General features: G+C 38.0%; 2 protein-coding genes and 1 non-coding gene across 3 annotated transcripts; 2 read left to right on the top strand and 1 right to left on the bottom strand.

Annotated features, from left to right (window-relative positions):
• Positions 1–929: 929 nt before the first annotated feature.
• On the bottom strand, positions 930–4,522 carry znf346 (zinc finger protein 346). The gene is made up of 7 exons (XM_065287345.1): positions 4,433–4,522; positions 3,935–4,038; positions 2,696–2,788; positions 2,452–2,596; positions 2,117–2,332; positions 1,930–2,029; positions 930–1,854 (listed from the first exon to the last, which is right to left on the bottom strand). Exons 1-7 carry the CDS (start codon positions 4,488–4,490, stop codon positions 1,719–1,721), a joined length of 852 nt encoding a protein of 283 aa, XP_065143417.1. The 5' UTR covers positions 4,491–4,522; the 3' UTR covers positions 930–1,718.
• A 424-nt stretch (positions 4,523–4,946) lies between these two features.
• Positions 4,947–16,904, top strand: uimc1 (ubiquitin interaction motif containing 1). Its single transcript, XM_065287344.2, has 15 exons — positions 4,947–5,282; positions 6,791–6,866; positions 6,986–7,113; positions 7,235–7,471; positions 7,829–8,356; positions 8,444–8,510; positions 9,205–9,305; positions 9,413–9,769; positions 9,993–10,241; positions 13,427–13,482; positions 13,574–13,680; positions 13,958–14,022; positions 15,880–16,120; positions 16,330–16,369; positions 16,643–16,904. Exons 1-15 carry the CDS (start codon positions 5,169–5,171, stop codon positions 16,797–16,799), a joined length of 2,523 nt encoding a protein of 840 aa, XP_065143416.1. The 5' UTR covers positions 4,947–5,168; the 3' UTR covers positions 16,800–16,904.
• LOC135777024 (small Cajal body-specific RNA 14) lies at positions 8,618–8,744 on the top strand. Its single transcript, XR_010544297.1, has one exon.
• Positions 16,905–18,147: the final 1,243 nt, after the last annotated feature.

The following is an 18,147-nucleotide window of genomic DNA, read 5'->3' as shown; positions in this document are numbered from 1 at the left end:
CAACTTCAAGATGCTGCACTCTAAAAAAAAAAAAAAATGCTTCGTTATTGGGTCAGGTAACCAGTCAAAAAGGGACAAGCCTAGCCCTTGGGTTAAATTAAATCTATTTTTTATATTTGACACAACAATGAGTTAAAACAATCAACCATAGGTTAAATTACAACCCAGGGTGCTGCATTTATTCCCTTTTGACCCAAAGCTGATTTAAAAATAACTTAGCATTTTTAGTGTGCGCAAATCTTGATTTTGCTGAAATACTGTACAAAAAAGCAGTATGAAGTTACAAACCACTTGGTTTTGCAAGTCAATTTAACCCATAATTTAACCTACTATTTAAGTGTTCGTTTATAAAATAAAGTGGAAATTGTTTAACTTATATTTTTATGTTACTTTAACTTAAAAAAAATATGTTGATTTGTTAAAAATGCTGCATATCTTTTACATAATGTGTTCAAACACAACAAACGTCACTGCAACTCTCAGGATTCCAGACGATATATTTCAGTGATCAAACACAATGAAACCATTGTCTTATCCTTTCAAAATATTTTACTGGATGAAATGTAATGTGCATCATGTCATAGGCTCATCACACTGCCTGATGAAAAGAAAACCGACCAATAAAACCAAAAACAAATATGCTACCAAACACATGAAGTTTAAAGGCTCTGCCCAGCATATAACTGCTGTTATGCTGCTTTAAAGCCTCAAACATTGCAAGATCTGTTAACAAAACAACTCAGACTTTCAAGCTAAGCAACACTGTGTGTATTCTTCTGCAGTAGTTCATCTGCTATCTGTGCATACAATTTCTTTTAAGTTTCTATTAATAAGCTGTCCATCCCACCAAAATAAAATGAACAAAAACATTCATAACATGACATTCATCAAAGTAGCCTATTCCAAAATTTAACCGTCGCAGTCTTAACTGAAGCCTAATATGAAGAAGTTTAATATTATTAGGGTTGACATCACAGAGATTATCTTAACATTGTATGAGTGTCCGTCTTTTACATGAATAACCTTCTGAAATTGCAAAGTTACTCTACAATACAAGTCAAAAGAGACATGTTATTTAAGATATATGCTTGACGGTTCTCGAAAACTTTGCATTTTCACATCGAACCCTAAAAGAGGGTTTATAACTGGTTTGGTAAAAGCTACACATTATATGAATCTAGAATCTACATCATGAGAACTGACACTTGTGTTTATTCCTAAACAGAAACTAAATAAATATCACGCATGATCCGACTACAATTTTCTATCATTTAAAGTTTTAAACACTAGGACAAATTCAAATTCAAGGCTTTGCACCCAAGCACCACTTTGTCTAATGTATGGCGCTACACGAAAGCTCCTAACAAAAGATTTATTCTTACATAGAAATAGGAAGGAGCTTGTAAAAAGCACGAAAACTACTATGCGGTTGAATGACTTAAAAATATACTTAAAAAAAAACCCTTTACATTTTTTAACTTTGCACACATCAGATTCATCAGCGTTAAACTCTGCAGACTCACATAAAATAAAAACTGAGAATGAACGTTTTAAAATAAGAGAAAAAAAAACTGTGAAAGTCTGTTGTGGTCCCTCAACCGTCCGTGAGCGACAGCACGATACAGCGAACAAGAAGTGATGTGGTGAAAAGCTGATGTTAGAGATGCACATATTATCTGTGTCAAAACAGAGGAAGCTTGTCACAAATGAGCATCTCCTCACACACAGCCCTGGCTGAAGTTGTCCCAGTCGCCCGAAGCATCTGATGCCTCCTGACTGGGTGTGTACTGGAAATCAGACTGGAAGTTCTCAGTGGGGCTGACAAATGCAATTCCTCCTTTCTTAAATCTGGCCCTGTTAAAACAAAACAATGCATTAGGCTATGACCATTTCATCTGCATACAAACACCATATTGATGAGACACCCACTGGTTCTTATGTTTGGAACCGCTGATGTGCGCCTGGTACTGCTCCACAGAGTTCAGCTCAATATTGCACACGGTACATGGGTAGCCCTTCAATGTGGAGGCTGAGGAAAAACAAAGCAGGTAACATAACTGATGAATTTAGGAAAGTCATTGACATCATTGTGGGAAGGATACTTGTAAGCCCTCACCTGGTGCGGTGGACGGCCCATAGGTCTCCATCAGCTTCTGTTTGGTCAGACGTTTTTTATGTTTCTTGCCTTCATAGTGTTGCTGAGCCATGAGCGGGTTGTTGAAGGAGGCCTGACAAATGGAACAGAATCGGTTGGGATCTTGCTCTGCCGGTCCCTGCTCACCTTCAGCTGGACCTTCATCTTTCTTCACCGGTATTTTGGGCTGAGGTAACGCTAGGAGACGAGCCAAGACGCAGCGGGTCAGCTTATTAGATGAAACTACCATCTACTTTACTATTTCAGCCCTCATTTTCTATCCTAATTTAACTTAACTTTATGAAGTACATAAATACCTGGAGCCGGCGGGCCGAAGTTTTTTAACCGAAGATTCTTTGTGTGAACTTTGCCCTGATAATGTGATTGTGCCACCACTGGAGAGGAGAACGTCATGTTGCACACATGGCAGGCTTTGTATTTCTCCCCTTCATCATCATTACCCTGTAACACATTACACTGGACATTGATAGGTATACTTCTGTGTGCTGTTACCGATAGAGGACCATGCTTCAATCACGCCTGGCCATGTATCAGACTTACAGCATTATCTGAAGACTTCAACCGTTTGGCAACGGGCTCCTCATCGCTGTGAATACTCATGTATCGGCGTACTTTGCTTGCATGCTTTTTGCTCTACAAAAAGAAAAATGAGAGGAAACTAACAGATTAGCAGCTTTAACCACTGGTTTACACCAACAAAAACGTTTTTTGGGAGAGAACATACTTTGTAGGATTACTGCGAAATAAAAGGCACAAACCAGAAGCAATAATACCCAACAAATGGGAGGGATGGCTCTCCAAAGAACATTTTTTAAAACATTAAAAGAAGCAACATTTATGAATGTAACATTACTCCGTTATGGATTTGACAATTCTAAAATTTGCACTTAACTATGAAAAATAAAAAAAGGCTTTAAAACTTTAACAGAGACTTTGCATCGACATTGAAACCACCAAATATTGACATCTGAGATATCATAACAGTTAAAAACTTTACTTTTCATGATAAGGTTGAAATTTGCATGGAATTGCCCAAGCGTCATCCTGGCATTACTATAAATTTGTTTAAATTTCACTTTTTATCTAAACTAGTGTTGAAAACAGCGCTTGAAGTCAAGCAGAGTGCATGCATGCTTTGTATACGACACAGTTTTGAAAATCAAATAGGTTGTTGTGGTATTCAATTATACATAAAGTCATACACTGCTCACAGTATGCATATTGCAAAAATATTTAATAAAATTTAACCCAGTAACACACAGACACCCCTTTGATCCCACGTCAACTGTGCCAGCCGCCATATTGGGGAGGGCAATACTGCCATATAAACACATACACAAGAATGGGGAGCTGCTGTTTATCTAAATTTATGCAAAGTAGCACATACATTTCTCAATAATGTTTATTTTTTTTATTTTAATTGTTTACGATTTGCGTGTAAAACAAACACACAGTCTACATTTTCGTTTTTACTGTCAGAAAATTTTTCAAACTGACACTTGTCAAGAATTGTAAACGTTATAGTTGTTTAAAATAAAAAAACGTTTAACAAAAAAGCTCCCCTTTTACTTGTATGTGTGTTGCCCTTTGCAATATGGCGGCGCTGTTGACCCATCTCAACAACGGGCCGAATCAGTCAATGCAGCGTCTGTGTGTGTCTATGGTAACAAATTCAATACTTATTCGGCCCAAAAAAGCACATTGGCACGGTCCAGAAACTGGTGAATAAATGAAGTGATGCAAGCATATAAACACCATCCACGTGGATGGATATCTTACCTGGTAGTGTGCAAGTTTCTGGGATTCAGAGATTAAGACAGCGCTACATACTTTACACTGAGAGTCAGAAAACAAGTCACTGTACTCCTTTATCATTCGATTCACTGAAAGACAAAACAACACCAGAAAATTATGGGATGAGAACAAATAATCTCTACTATACAACACGTACAGAAACGACAGGGTCATTTACAGTAAAGTATCCGACGCTTAGAACTGAATTGATATAGACTTAAGGACTATAATCAGATTTTGCATTTGATTAAGAGAAATCAGACCACCCCGATGTCTTACATCGACCTTGAATACAGTCGCTGATCTCTCCAGACAACAGATCTGCTGTCCTGTGATCAGCATAGAGGCTTCAGTTAGGTTACCATGCTTTCATTGAAACCCCTCAGGCGCCATGCGTTCTCAAATAAATTGCGCTCTTTACTTTATAAACAACGCATTTAACCTCGTTTAATTTATTCCAGATGAATTTGATCAATTTCTTACCCTCGGCCGCCCCTGAAGGTAAATATGGAAAATCTCCATTCGGCTCTTGCTGCGCCATGATGTTTGCAGGACAGGAGGCGGAGCGCGCATGCGCAGACGAGACGTGCGCTGCACGGGCATTTCATACAGCTGACATAGCTTAGCTATACAGGGTAAATATTTTATGATGGCATGTTGTTGATGCTGGCTTGTTGATTTACTTAATTGTAGCCGTCTGAACTAGATTAGAGGGTGTTTTTGCACGTCACCACGCCTATAACTTTGCTCTTCTTTAGTAAAGTTTGGATCTAATTAAGGACGTCGGCTCAACTTCCTGATTTACAAACTGCTTAGTATGTTAAATACAACATGAAGGAAAGTATTCCTTTCAAAACATTAAATTTGAGATGAACATGTATCATTTTGCGCATCTTGCTCATGAACGTGTTTCTGAGTCCATCTACTATGCCTCAACAAGCGGCGCTGCGCAGACCAAATCGCCACATGACGTCAAAGTATCGCGGGAGTATTCGAAAACTCAGCTTCGAATTGCTCCCGCGATACTTTGATGGCGTTCCTCGTCTTCGAATCGAAATCCATGTTTTTCGACCATCTGAAGCACTGTTGTTACCGAATACGGATATTGAACATGCTCGGCAAATTTTATTTGAGCGTCTAGATGAGGCGAGTTGTGCGTGTGTGGATAAAGTGAGGTAACGTTAACGTTAACGTTAATTAATGTGGTTGAGGTCGCAGGATGCCCCGCCGGAAGCGCACGTCTGGTGAAAGCGGAAGAAAAGCTAAAGTCTGTCGAGTGGAGCAGCAAAGTGAGGACGAAACACTTATCATATCTGACTCTGAAAATGAAGAGGTAAGTTACAGTATATAGATTAGGCAACGTCCTAGTATCAACAAATGAAAAACAAGCCTGTGAGAGGGTGTCAGTTGGATTTTTTTTTAACTGACCTTAATAGCCACACTAATACAAACACCTTACTGCAATAATTGTTAATATGGGGTCTCTTTCAAACAGAGTAAAAAGCTTTCAGCTATCTGTCCATAGTTTTATTGTTGTTCCCACCCTACTGAAATGACCAACTAAAACCAGCATAAGCTGGTCAGGATGGTGTACCAGGCTGATTTTAGAGGGGTTTTGGCCACTTTGTAGCTGACCAGCTTTGCCAGACTTTGAGAACAAGCTTAAACCAGCTACAAAGTGACCAAGACCCCTCTAAAACCAGTCTGCTACACCAGCCAACCAGCTTCGGCAAATTTTAGCTGTTTTTTTTTCAACATTTGTTTTTATTTTTCATGACAAGAAACTAGGGATTCATAACGATTAATCGCGATTAATCTATAGCAGAATAAATGTTTTTGTTTACATCATATGCGTGTGAACTGTGTATAATAACTTTGTATAGATAAATGCACGCACATGCATCTATTTAAGAAATGTTTACATACACACTAGTGTATTTATGTATAATATATATTATACATATATTATACATGAATATAATATATTTTTTCTTAAAATTATACATGCATGTGTGCATATTTATTGATGCATAATTATATACACAGTTCACACAAATATATGATGTAAACAAAAACTTTTATTCTGCTATAGATTAATCGCGATTAATCATTATTCATCTCTACAAGAAACACAAAATGAAAAGTTTTGAAGAGGGTTATGCTGCTGGACATGGCACATTAAACATTGCATTGATTATTTTATAAGCACCACAAAGATCATAGGTTCAATTCCCAGGGTCACACATACCGATAAAGGCGATATCTAAGATCGCTTCACTCAAAAATGCATCCACCTTGTTTAAATGTGGGCATCGCCATCTTGAAGCTTCTTTGTGTAAGACTTCTGGTGAGCCACTAAAGCTAATGGTAGTAGTCGTATTGCGAGGGACACAAGTGTGCTGTTTTGACTGTTTTTTTAAATGTTTATTATGAAATCCAGAAAGACCGGCATAATTTGTGTAGTTGGTATAATAGGTGGTACAAACGCAGTAAATCTCTACAAAACATTTGTTTTGACAATAATCCAAACACAAGAGCTGAATGTGTATGTGGCGCACGTACATCCATGATCTGTATCCACACATCCATCCGGTAAAACCTTTCAAAGAAACTGCCAGTGAACAATAGCTGGATATTTTGGATGCACTGTGAATTGCTTTAAATAAAAGCACCTTGGTAGCCGTTATGCATTGAACATCTTGCCCTCAGCCATATATGTTGAATATCTGCCGCAGCATGTTTTAATGTGGCTTGCCTGTAAGTTAAAACATGAAACTTTTGGGAGATCTATCTATCAATGAGTAGAAGACTGATTGACTTCGGTCTGATTTTACCTTCAAGGAGGAAGACAATGCCGTTAACCGATCCTCTCGATCTGCCCGATGGAGACGGAGGGAAAACCAGACTAAACTACAAGGTATCCCAACTAAAAATGTATTAATTGTACTTAAAACGCAATGTTCATTCAAGGCGATTTACTTGTATGACCATGAACTGCATACCGGTATATCATACTTTATTTGTTTATGTTACCAGACATGACAGAAGATGAGATGCTGGATCTAGCCATGAAACTGAGCGCTCAAGAAGCAAACCAGAGACGACAGCTTGAAGACAATGACATCCAAAAAGCCATTGCGGAAAGTCTTAACGTTGCTGATAGGGTTAGTATGGCTACTTACTTTTATACGTTAGAAGCCAGTTTGTCAGTCAAGTTGAAGTTATGTGAATGAATCAGCGACTGGAATAAAAAATTACAAAAAAATGTGTTGTGTGTTTCTGCAGGATGGCGACGTTGAAACATCCAGCTCTGCAGCTCAACCACAGCAGAGCATTTCAGGTGTATCACGTTTGAAACGAAAGCTTTTGTACCCCAGCCAAAGTCAGACACGGGGTGGAAGTGATGTTACTGAGAGAGAAAGCACTAGTCCACTGCCAGAAATGCCTAATCTATCAGAGACAACTGCCTCACTTTCATCTAATAGTTCAGCTCAGGTGTTTGAGCTTCCCAAATCCTCTCAGGTTAGTTGTTATGACCCATGTATTTTATATTTCTTGTTAAAATCACATTTTACAGAGTTTAACGTGCACAGACGTAAGCCATTGTTGTGCTTTGTTTACACGGCAAACTTATCAGTTTTTTGTCCAACCAATAGCGTGAGATTGGGGTGGGACTGCCTATATATACAAGCAATGTTATATTGGGGAAGGGGCAGTAGAAACTTTTGGGAATTTTTCTGCATGGATGCTTTCGGGTGAGGACACACCAAGCAAAAGTAGCGCACACTAGCTTGAATCATTAGTGTTACAATTATTTGCATGACAGTTGTCAGGTGATCTTTAACAATGGTAACCGCCCCACCTTCTTTTTCTGGGTAGCATGATCAGGAATCGTCCCAGGATAAGATGTCAGACAAACAGCCAATCATCAGTGACTCTGAAGCGGACAAGCTCTCCCAGTCTGACTCGCAGCCACAGTGCTCACCTGTCATTCCCATACACAGCAGTTTTATTCGCCAGCCTTTGGTGTGTGTGGAGAAACTGAGTCAGGATCTGATCAACGCCAGCACAGGCCTAAAGGACCACCTTCACACACAGGACAGCACGGTCGCTCCCACCCGTTCCAGCGTTTGTCCATCGCAAGACGATTCGAGTCACATTTTCACTCAGAATGATTTTGATGAAAGAACTGATCCGCTAGAGGACAAACATGACCCGTGTACTTCACCGGGCAATGAATCCAATACTCAAATATCCGATGAAGATTCATCAGCGTATCCTGAACATAAAGGTTTGTCTCCTAAAAACAATGATTCAGATGATATCCCCACACCTTCCAGGAGATTGCAGCCATTGAGACCAAAGGGTGAGCCTGAAGAAGCCAATGCAGATGTTAGTGCGGGAAGTGTAAGTAGGACATTTTGGTTTGTTATGTGGGGTGTAACTTTAATCCTTTGGTTTAAGCTTCTAATTCTTGTGTGGTCATTTTAACAGAAAGCCCCTGATGCAAAGCAAGTAAAGGATCAGATCTCTCAGGTTGAGAACATAGCAGCTCATTCTGGTATGACACTTAAGATACTGTTAGTTATTGTTTGCACTGGCTACAATGATTCACACACCCGTTTACAACGGTTATATAACAGCTTCTTCATGCATCAGGTTGAATGTGTGGTTCCCCTATTGCTGCATAACTGAGCAGTGTTTTGCAGTATTTGGAACCACACAGATTGAGTTTGGTTCCTGCCGACAGGGCCTGTCAAGTAATTGGGTTCTCTGTGCGATGGTTCCATACAGATTCTTATAATTTCAGTCATTGTATGATTTTTGTAGATCTTGGGATATGCAACAGTGTTGCGATTGCTGTGTTGACATATACCTAAACCAGGGGTGTCCAATCCTGCTCCTGGAGGGCCGGTGTCTCTGCAGAGTTTTATTCCAACCCTAATCAAACACACCTGATCCAGCTTATCAAGCTCCTACCAGGCAGACTAGATACTTTGAGGCAGGTGTGTAGAGGGAAGTTTTAGCTAAACCCTGCAGGACACCGGCCCTCCAGGACTGACTTTGGACACCCCTGACCTAAACGAACCGAACCAGGGATAAAACGCACCAGGTTCAAACAAAGGCTCGGATCTTAAAACTTCCTAAATCTCAATTTTAAAAAATGTATTCTTATGACTGGTTTTGTGGTCCAGGGTCACATTTTTATTACTGCCACCTTAAAACATAAAATGATGACATTGTTTTAACTGCAGAAAGCTGTCCAAACCCTCTGCCTTTGAATGAGTTCACCAGTCACATGGTCTTGCACTTACAAGATGATGATGATGATGATGATGATGATGGCAGTGATGAGGTGGGTGGGGTTGTGTATTTCTGCCTTTTCTCTTTCCTATATGCCACAGATTCAATCCTGGTTCTTGCTCTTATGATTGTGTCCAATTCTCCTGTCATCTTTTTAAGGTTCTCTCACCGAGCCCAATACTTCCCGACAAAACAGCCCACAAAAGGCTTTCTTCAATCCAACCCTGCATCTCTTCAGCTGCCGTTGACCTAGATTCTTCTACACAGAACACACAGAAATCCTTGCAGGAAGACTCCAAAGGCCTCAAATCCAAATCTTTACACCCCAAAACACTTTATACTGGAGTGGAGAATGGAGAACGCACTGTCTCGTACTACTGGGGAGTGCCTTTCTGTCCAGTAGGCCAAAACCCTGACGAGTACACGCGTGTGATCATGTGTCAGTTAGAGGTGTATGAGAAGAGCCTGAAAGAGGCTCAGCGAGAGCTGCTGCGTAAGGTGGAGTGGGGTCAGCCGGTGAGTACAGCTGCCAATCAAACTGATTCCTCAGTGATACATGACCTCTATTTATTCATTTAGTCAAGACTTTTGAAACGGTTACCTAACTAAGCACAAACCCGAATCAATATAGAGTTTGTTTGTTTGTAAGACTAATCCTTTTGTTTTGTTTTTTTTCGGAATTTCTGGAAGGTCCCATTGGAACTACATTATATCATTTACCATTCATGTTTTATTCCAGGTGCTTCCTGATTCACCAAAGAGGCCATTTTCCCTGAGGAGACTGAAGCGCCACAGAGCTCCTCAGCTGTCGGAGGATGAGGAGCAGAATGAAGATGATGAACAGAAGGAGAATAAGAGAGGAGAGGTGGCGGAAGAGAAAGGGGAAGACGGGGAGGAGTCTGTGGTGGGCTCAGAGGATGGTGCTGGAGGACACAGTGAAACAACATATGTGGTTTTGTCTTCTCCAGAGACCAAAGATGAGGATGTGGTGGGTGTCCAGTTTTGTTAAATATTTGTAATTATCCAATTCAGATTTATTTCCCTTGAGATTTGTTTGTTGTGGAGATTAGCAGAAATTGTTAATGTTAATTATAAAATTGTTTCTGTTTTGGTTTTGCATGAGTAATTAAATGTGTCTTATTCAAACAGTTATTTATCTTTCTGTGCATCATTTTTAGTTAAGGTTTTGTGTATTTTGGGGTAGTGCCATACTCTTTAAAGTGCCAGTCAGGTCCAATTTCTAAGCTTTCTAATATGTCTCTAACAACATGTTTAAATGCATGCAAAAATAAGTAATTTTCTCAAAATATAAATCTAATATCTGTAACAAAGTTGTGATTGTTTTTTCAGCACAGTCAAACAGTAGTGCAATTTCTCTCCTTTATCAAATTACATAATTATTTTTAAAACGCTGTTTTTAAAGACCTTCCGTGTCTCAATCAGTTCCCTATGCCCTATTCTTTTCAAAGGGTGTTGTGTAAATGTCTGAGGGAGTTGGGATTGTGTCTCATTGCGTGGCCGATTAAAATACACTTGGCGAATAGTTCAATGAAAACAATCATTCTCTCTTTATCCGGAGCCTCTGTTTAAACCCCATCCCGAAGTGCGAATATTCAACCCTTAAAGGGACATTCCACTTTTTTGAAAATATGCACATTTTCCAGCTCCCTTAGAGTTAAACATTTGATTTTTACCGTTTTGAAATCCATTCAGCCAATTTGGCACTAGCACTATTAGCATCGCTTAGCACAACCCATTGAATCTGATTAGATCATTAGCATCGCGCTCAAAAATGACCAAAGAGTTTTGATATTTTTCCTATTTAAAACTTGACTCTCTTGTGGTTACATTGTGTACTAAGAATGACCGAAAATGAAAAGTTGTGATTTTCTAGGCAGATATGGCTAGGAACTATACTCTCAAACTGGCGTAATAATCAATGACTTTGCTACCGTAACATGGCTGCAGGAGTCGCAATGATATTACGCAGTGCTCGAAAATAGTCCCCTGCTATTGAAAGCTTCTAAGCGGACTATATTCGGCTGCTGTGTAATAGGGGAGCTGGAAAATGAGGATATTTTCAAAAAAAAGTGGAATGTCCCTTTGAGTGAAGAGCTCAACTTGTCAATGTTAGGTCTCACACGGCCGTCCAATCACAGTGGAGGAGGGGCGGGACAAATATCACAACAACCAACCGTCGCACCGTACAACAACTGATAAACAAAACAGAAGTATCACCGCAACCAAAGCACACAGCTGAAGCATGCTGGCGGTCGACGTCCGCTGTTGTTTTCAGTCGGGTTTAAAAGCTTTTTTGTGCAAACCGCCTTAAGGACACTTGATGACTTATTTTCTGGTAACACGAGTATTAAAACATGCAGAAACATAATCTCTCCGACGATTGTTTAAAAACTGGTTAAGTACAATATAAAAAACACTTAATTATTTCATGTAGCACTGACAAGAACAAAGTCCAGTGCTCTAGTACAGCGTTAACGATTAAATAGAAAATCTATTTATTTAAGATCTAGAAATAACTTTTTTTCTTACTTGCGCCAAACAATAATAACAGAGATTTAATATGAATAAAAGGAACAAATAATAGATTCATCAGACCAAAGACTGTTGGTTAGATCTATTGAAAACAAAATTAAATTTTGACCATCAAACACATTAAAGCCAGTGGAAATTATATTTGTCTGAGATCAAGCTGTGGTTAGTGGGGTAAGGAAACACTGACACCCGATGGTTGCACCTGGAACTCACGTAGGTGCTATCTTTACTAATTGATTGCACATTTGAATATTATACACACACTTTCTCGACTAACCTAATCTTAAAACTACACTTTGTGACTCAGAAACGGTAATATTGAGATACATTATTGAGTTATGCCAATTAAAACATATTGTTGAAAGTCCAATCCGTTGCAGAAGAAAGTAGTTCATATATATATACATAGCATAGACTGTAAAAAAAGATGGACGACGCCTGTTCACTCTCTTCCATTGGTGAAAAGTGAAGCCGCCAGTGTCCCGATATATGGCGCTGACATCTTGGGTCTCGAGTCTGCGCAGTAGCGATTTCGGGACCAGTCCTGCGCAGTAGTGAGCAGGAAGTAAAGCCGCGAAATCAAGACCCTGCCCTCGCGGAATGCGCATATCACACGATATCACAGCTGTCAATCATGACATGACACCACCGTTTTTATATCATTAAATAACTAACTAAACACAAACTTATTTTAAAAACAAACATTTGAATTTACATCAGCGTGATAAAAACTACAATAAATGATAGAAACCAGCTTCGGAAAAAAGATAATTGAAGTGTAAATATTTTTTTTTTGTTGGTCTCAAGTCCCATTGAATAACATGGGGAGGCGGGGTTTATGACCTATACTGGGACCAGTCACTGGGGGGCGATCGAGACGTTTTGGCTTCACTTTCCAGGGCTTGTGCGGCATGCTTGATACATAGACAGAGAAAGAGAGAGCTTTTTCACCTCTGATGAGTTTTCACCCCTGCCAATAACTTTTTTTTTATCGTGTACTTTTTGGGTTAAAGGTGACATAGAATGATTGAACGGGGTATTTATCCTTGTTCTGTGATGTGACATGTAGACAAAAACATTTTTGTTGGGTCTGTAATGCCTTAGAAGCTTCCTAAAAACCTCTCTCAGATAGCTCTATTAGGGTGAGGGATTTAAAAACGTGGTTTTGCACCTATTTGGCTCCCCCTACTGGCTTAACTTGCAATCTCATTACTGATTGGTTGACTTTGCTGCCACTCAAAAAATGTAGCCAATTATTTTAAACTTGAGGGGCAGTTAGATGCCTGTGATGTCATAAGCATCGGTTTTTCAGGTTGGGCCGTTTTCTGGCTGACATTTCTAAAAGAGGAATTTCTATGAGACTGAGATGTTTAGCATGTCTAGAACTTTTTGTATGTTTGTGAATGTGGGTAGACTACCATTATTCAACAAAGACAAGGTAAAAATGGTTTTTCATTCTCTGTCCCCTTTAACAACTTTGTACACGGCTTAAATTGATGGGCAGCTACATGACACAGTGCAATCAAGGTCATTTTCGTTACTGGATCTGACTGGCTGTTTAACGTCAGTTATTGACCTGAAAGACAGATGTTGCTGATAAGCTGTTTGCATTCTCAACAGCCAAAGAAGCCTTTTCGCCGAAAGGAGGAGTCAACTGCTGCACATACACCAATCAGGTAACAAACACCGCTTTTCTGAGCTCCTTCTGACTGACATCAGCTGACATTGAGCTCAGTCTAATGCTGTCTTAACAAATGTCATTGGCAGAAATGATGCAAGGGATGCATCAGATAACACTCAGATTGAGCATGCAGATAATGAAGAGGAGGCGCAGAATCCTGAAATTTTTGAAGATGAAGATATCATATGTCCAGGTGCATGAGATCATATTGTACATCAAACACCAAGAAGTCCAGAAATGATGACGCTTGTCATTACAGATTAAATAACGAGTTCAATAGATGGGTATAAATGTGGGCATCTTTTGCGTAAAGGGAATATGCAGTTTTAGAAAAATGAAAATAAGTATATGCTTGTGTTCTTAACTGATAAATATTTATAGTGTTTGCAAGGTAACACTGATTTAAACACTTCTTCTCTGCATAATTCAGCTCGTAACTTATTTTGTCTATGGCTTTATCTTTGATGCAGAGACACAAATGAGTGAAAATAACTCACCTGAGCTCATGATGACAAGTCCTGCCAGTCCCATAAAGGTAACGTTGTACAAAAACGTCATAATTTCCTAATTTGTCATAAACGGAGAATGAATTGTTATTGAATTTAAGCTCCTTAAAAAAAATGTGCCATGTGCATGCATTTGATGATCTTAGACTTTGGTAGTAACATGTTGTTAAGTTAACCATTTGGTACTGTAATGTGCATTAAAAACCAACAGTTAGTAAAATTGGCATACAAATGCTTTAAGAATCTATACTGAGAGTTCTTTTCTTGTTTTTGCTACCAATACTAAGATACCAATTTATATAAGCATTGTAATTTTTATGGTATACATGAAGTTGAACGTGGCAATATACATTTTAAAGACCCTGGTTTAGTGTATGCTAAAATAAATATCTAGATGTTTCAATGTTTTTTGTCCAGTTTATTTGTTTGCTTCTTGCTTCAGGCCTAGAAAACATTGTAAATATTTACATTTATCGGATGATATATCAGTTATTGGCTTCTGAATTTAAATATTAAATAAATATTGGTTATGTTTATTTATGTGCGTTCAGTGTTTTTCAATGAAAACAAGCTTCCACTTTATTTGTTTGCTGCTTGTTTAAGGCCTAGAAAAAGTTGTCAATATTTACATTTATCGGACGATATATCGGTTATCGGCTTTTGAATTTAAATAATATTGGCTACGTTTATTTATGTGCGTTCAATTGTCCACTTTGTTTGTTTTTTTTTGTTTCAGGCGTAGAAAACATAGTCAATATTTACATTTATCATCCGATATATCGGTTATCTACTTCTGAATTTAAATAAATATTGGTTATGTTTATTTATGTGCGTTCAGTGTTTTTCAATGAAAACAAGCTTCCACTTTATTTGTTTGCTGCTTGTTTAAGGCCTAGAAAAAGTTGTCAATATTTACATTTATCGGACGATATATCGGTTATCGGCTTTTGAATTTAAATAATATTGGCTACGTTTATTTATGTGCGTTCAATTGTCCACTTTGTTTGTTTTTTTTTGTTTCAGGCGTAGAAAACATAGTCAATATTTACATTTATCATCCGATATATCGGTTATCTACTTCTGAATTTAAATAAATATTGGTTATGTTTATTTATGTGCGTTCAGTGTTTTTCAATGAAAGCAAGCTTCCACTTTATTTGTTTGCTGCTTGCATTAGGCCTAGAAAAAGTTGTCGATATTTACATTTATCGGACGATATATAGGTTATCGGCTTTTGGATTTAAATAAATATTGGCTAAATTTTTTTTATGTGCGTTCAGCGTTTTTCAATAAAAGCAATTTTCCACTTGATTTATTTGCTTCTTTTTTTTCAGGCCTAGAAAACATAGTCAATATTTACATTTATCCGCCGATATATTGGTTGTCTGCTTCTGAATTTAAATAAATATTGGTTATGTTTATTTATGTGCGTTCAGTGTTTTTCAATGAATGCAATGGTCCACTATATTTTGGTTAGGCTTAGAATAGTTTTTCGATATTTACATTTATCGGCCGATATATCGGTTATTGGCTTCTGAGTTTGAAGAATATCCATTACATTTATTCATTGAGCAGATGCTTTTATCCAAACCGACTTACAAATGAAAGAGCATTTAACATTTTGTCTAATCAGAAGTGCTGTACTTACCGATATTATTGTTGTCAGACAATTTTTCCATATCGGTGCATCTTATTCTTGGGTACTGTACTACCTTAATTAAAGGGGCTGCATGTTTGTATGTCAGTTAAGTTGTTTGTATCAGAAAGCTTTGCAAGAGTATTTACAACAACATCAAATGCTAGATTCATTAAGATTTGACTTCCAAAAACTTTCAAAATCCAAGCGTAACGCAATCATTACTAACTTACATCTCCCTCATTTAAAGCCTGAGTCTCGTGCTGACAGTGAAGTTATGGACGTGGATGTAGAAGAAGGTGCTCCTGGTCCAGAAGCAGAAGAGGTGGTGATGGAACTGGAGAATGTACCAACAGATATAGGACTTACTCACAATCAGATGATGGCGTGTCCTATGTGCTCAAAGCTTTTCCCGCTCAGCAAAATTGAAATGCATGCTGCCTTCTGTGATGGGGAAGAAGACAACAACCACCAAGAAGAACAATCGCAAGGTTAGTGTTACAAAGTGACTCTAAAACATAAATATAAACGGTTGAAATTAAAGTTAAATAATGATATTTCACTCGGTTGAAATGCTCTAATGTTTTACAGCATATCTTTTACATTATTGTAATTTTGTAGGTGCATTTTCTAATGCATGCATGTGGCAGATGCTTTTATCCAAGATACTTAAATACAGTATTTTCCTACTTTTTTCTAGTTGTTAGAGGGAGAAGGGCCAAAAGAGATCTACCTGAAAAGTAGGTACAACACCATACCCTACAAATATATAAATTTTGCATTTCCATTAAGATGAAATTGTTGAATCTAAACTTTAGAGCTTGATAAACAAAAGATGCACTTAAAGGGTTTTGCATCTGAACTCTTCGCGTACATTTAATGCCAACACATGTTAACCCCTTGTGTCTTAATTTTATATCTTTAGTTTTTTTATCTAAATGCAAATGCATCACGTTTAACACATCATAGGACAACATCAAGATTGTTACACCGACAATTTTATGTTTCCCCAGTGCATCTGCAGATTCACCCGGGGGAAGTGAAGAACATTCTGCTTCGACTTCCTCTAATGCCTGCGTTCCACTATCAGACTGCCATACTGATCTCCAACAGGAGGACTTTTCAAAGAACAGCCAAAGACTCTCAAGAAAGAGAAAATTCAAACGATAGTGTCATCTTTTTAGTTTCACTGACACCTGCGTCTGTCCTTTTGCAATGCTTTTATATTTGTATGACTTAATTCATATGTACAATAACTTAAAGAATGTATTTTAAGTCTTTGGTACAGTTTGTTAAGTATTCGCTGCCCTCTTCATCACGCAAACATTTACTTTAAAACGAACTTGGTCTCTTTTGATGGCTGTGTGACTTAAAGCCATATAAGAGAATACAGTGAAGTGTCTGTCTTACGGGGGTTATAAAAATGTTCCTTGTCTAGCCTAAAATGTATATCTGAATTGCAAGCCAGGCTATAGTAATGCTTATCTTGCCTGTGAATAAGGTAATGCTATGTTAATATACTGATATAGTCTTTTAGTTTCTAGTGTAGATAATGTACAGTATATGTATGATGTGTTTTGCAGCACAAAATGAAAGCATATTTTGAGTCACATTGCCACCTTGTGGACATTGTATGTTACCGCTCTTGATCCTATACACTGTAAAAAATATATTTAAAAACTTTAAAAATAATAGGCAACCAGGTAACTTACTTTTTATAGTTTTTTTACACTGCACATATTTATATTAAAGTGTACCGAGGGTTTGTTTGTATTGATGTAAGAGAAACAGAGTTCATCCACATATCTTTGACCTGTTATATTAACCTCTTGCTCAACCTTATCGTTCATGGTTAGATGTAGCATTCATTTTATGAACCCCTGAAAGGGAAAAACGCTAAATTAGATCCAGTTTGGTCTCATCCTCAAACTGGATTATCAGATAAGCACCCTTTTGTTTACAGTTATCAGTAACCCAGAATCCCTGTGGCCTTCTACGCTACGCCTCAAGGGCTCTGTATAAATGTAAGGGCCCTGAAAAACTTCAGCTTTCTATAGAGTACGCCTCAACCACACTGCTTTCACACACTTTAAAAGTATATTAAGCACACATGTAGCTTAAGAAAAATGTCTTGATGGTATTTTTAAATATGTTGTGAAAGGAACGATGTTGCAATGAATGGTATCTAATTTCATTATGACGCATACATTTTAAAAATCTTTTTTTACCGTCGGTCAAGGTCAAAATGAGGAAAATTAAAACAGACCTTCACACAATTCCAATGTCCGGCAAGCTTTCCAAGGATTTTAGACACTTCCTATGAATGTTTTCTTTGTTTGGCTCTCTTGTAGATGTTTTTTTCCGTTATGGTTTAATTTTCTCAACATCAAATAATTTGAAGATAAATACTTATGAATTACGAAACGTTATATACAACCCAGAGTTGTTTGTATATATCTCTTGGATATATGAGCTGCTTGTGTTGATAGCACTGGTTATAAAAGTTTACAAAGCACCA

This window comes from Paramisgurnus dabryanus, chromosome 18, assembly GCF_030506205.2.
Source record: "Paramisgurnus dabryanus chromosome 18, PD_genome_1.1, whole genome shotgun sequence".
Classification (NCBI taxonomy): Eukaryota; Metazoa; Chordata; class Actinopteri; order Cypriniformes; family Cobitidae; genus Paramisgurnus; species Paramisgurnus dabryanus.
The sequence above is the reverse complement of the archived record's forward strand: the minus strand, read 5'-3'. Positions and strand labels throughout refer to the sequence as shown.

What these genes read in the sequence shown, in the direction of transcription:
- znf346 (XM_065287345.1), bottom strand. Translation starts at nt 4,490, where the DNA reads ATGGCGCAGCAAGAGCCGAATGGAGATTTTCCATATTTACCTTCAGGG. An exon ending in ACCTTCAGGGGCGGCCGAGG is followed by an intron (nt 4,039 to 4,432) that starts GTAAGAAATTGA and finishes TTTGTCTTTCAG; the next exon opens with TGAATCGAATGATAAAGGAG. An exon ending in CTTCGGCCCGCCGGCTCCAG is followed by an intron (nt 2,333 to 2,451) that starts GTATTTATGTAC and finishes CTCGTCTCCTAG; the next exon opens with CGTTACCTCAGCCCAAAATA.
- uimc1 (XM_065287344.2), top strand. Translation starts at nt 5,169, where the DNA reads ATGCCCCGCCGGAAGCGCACGTCTGGTGAAAGCGGAAGAAAAGCTAAA. An exon ending in AGCTTCCCAAATCCTCTCAG is followed by an intron (nt 7,472 to 7,828) that starts GTTAGTTGTTAT and finishes TTTTCTGGGTAG; the next exon opens with CATGATCAGGAATCGTCCCA. An exon ending in GAACATAGCAGCTCATTCTG is followed by an intron (nt 8,511 to 9,204) that starts GTATGACACTTA and finishes TTTTAACTGCAG; the next exon opens with AAAGCTGTCCAAACCCTCTG.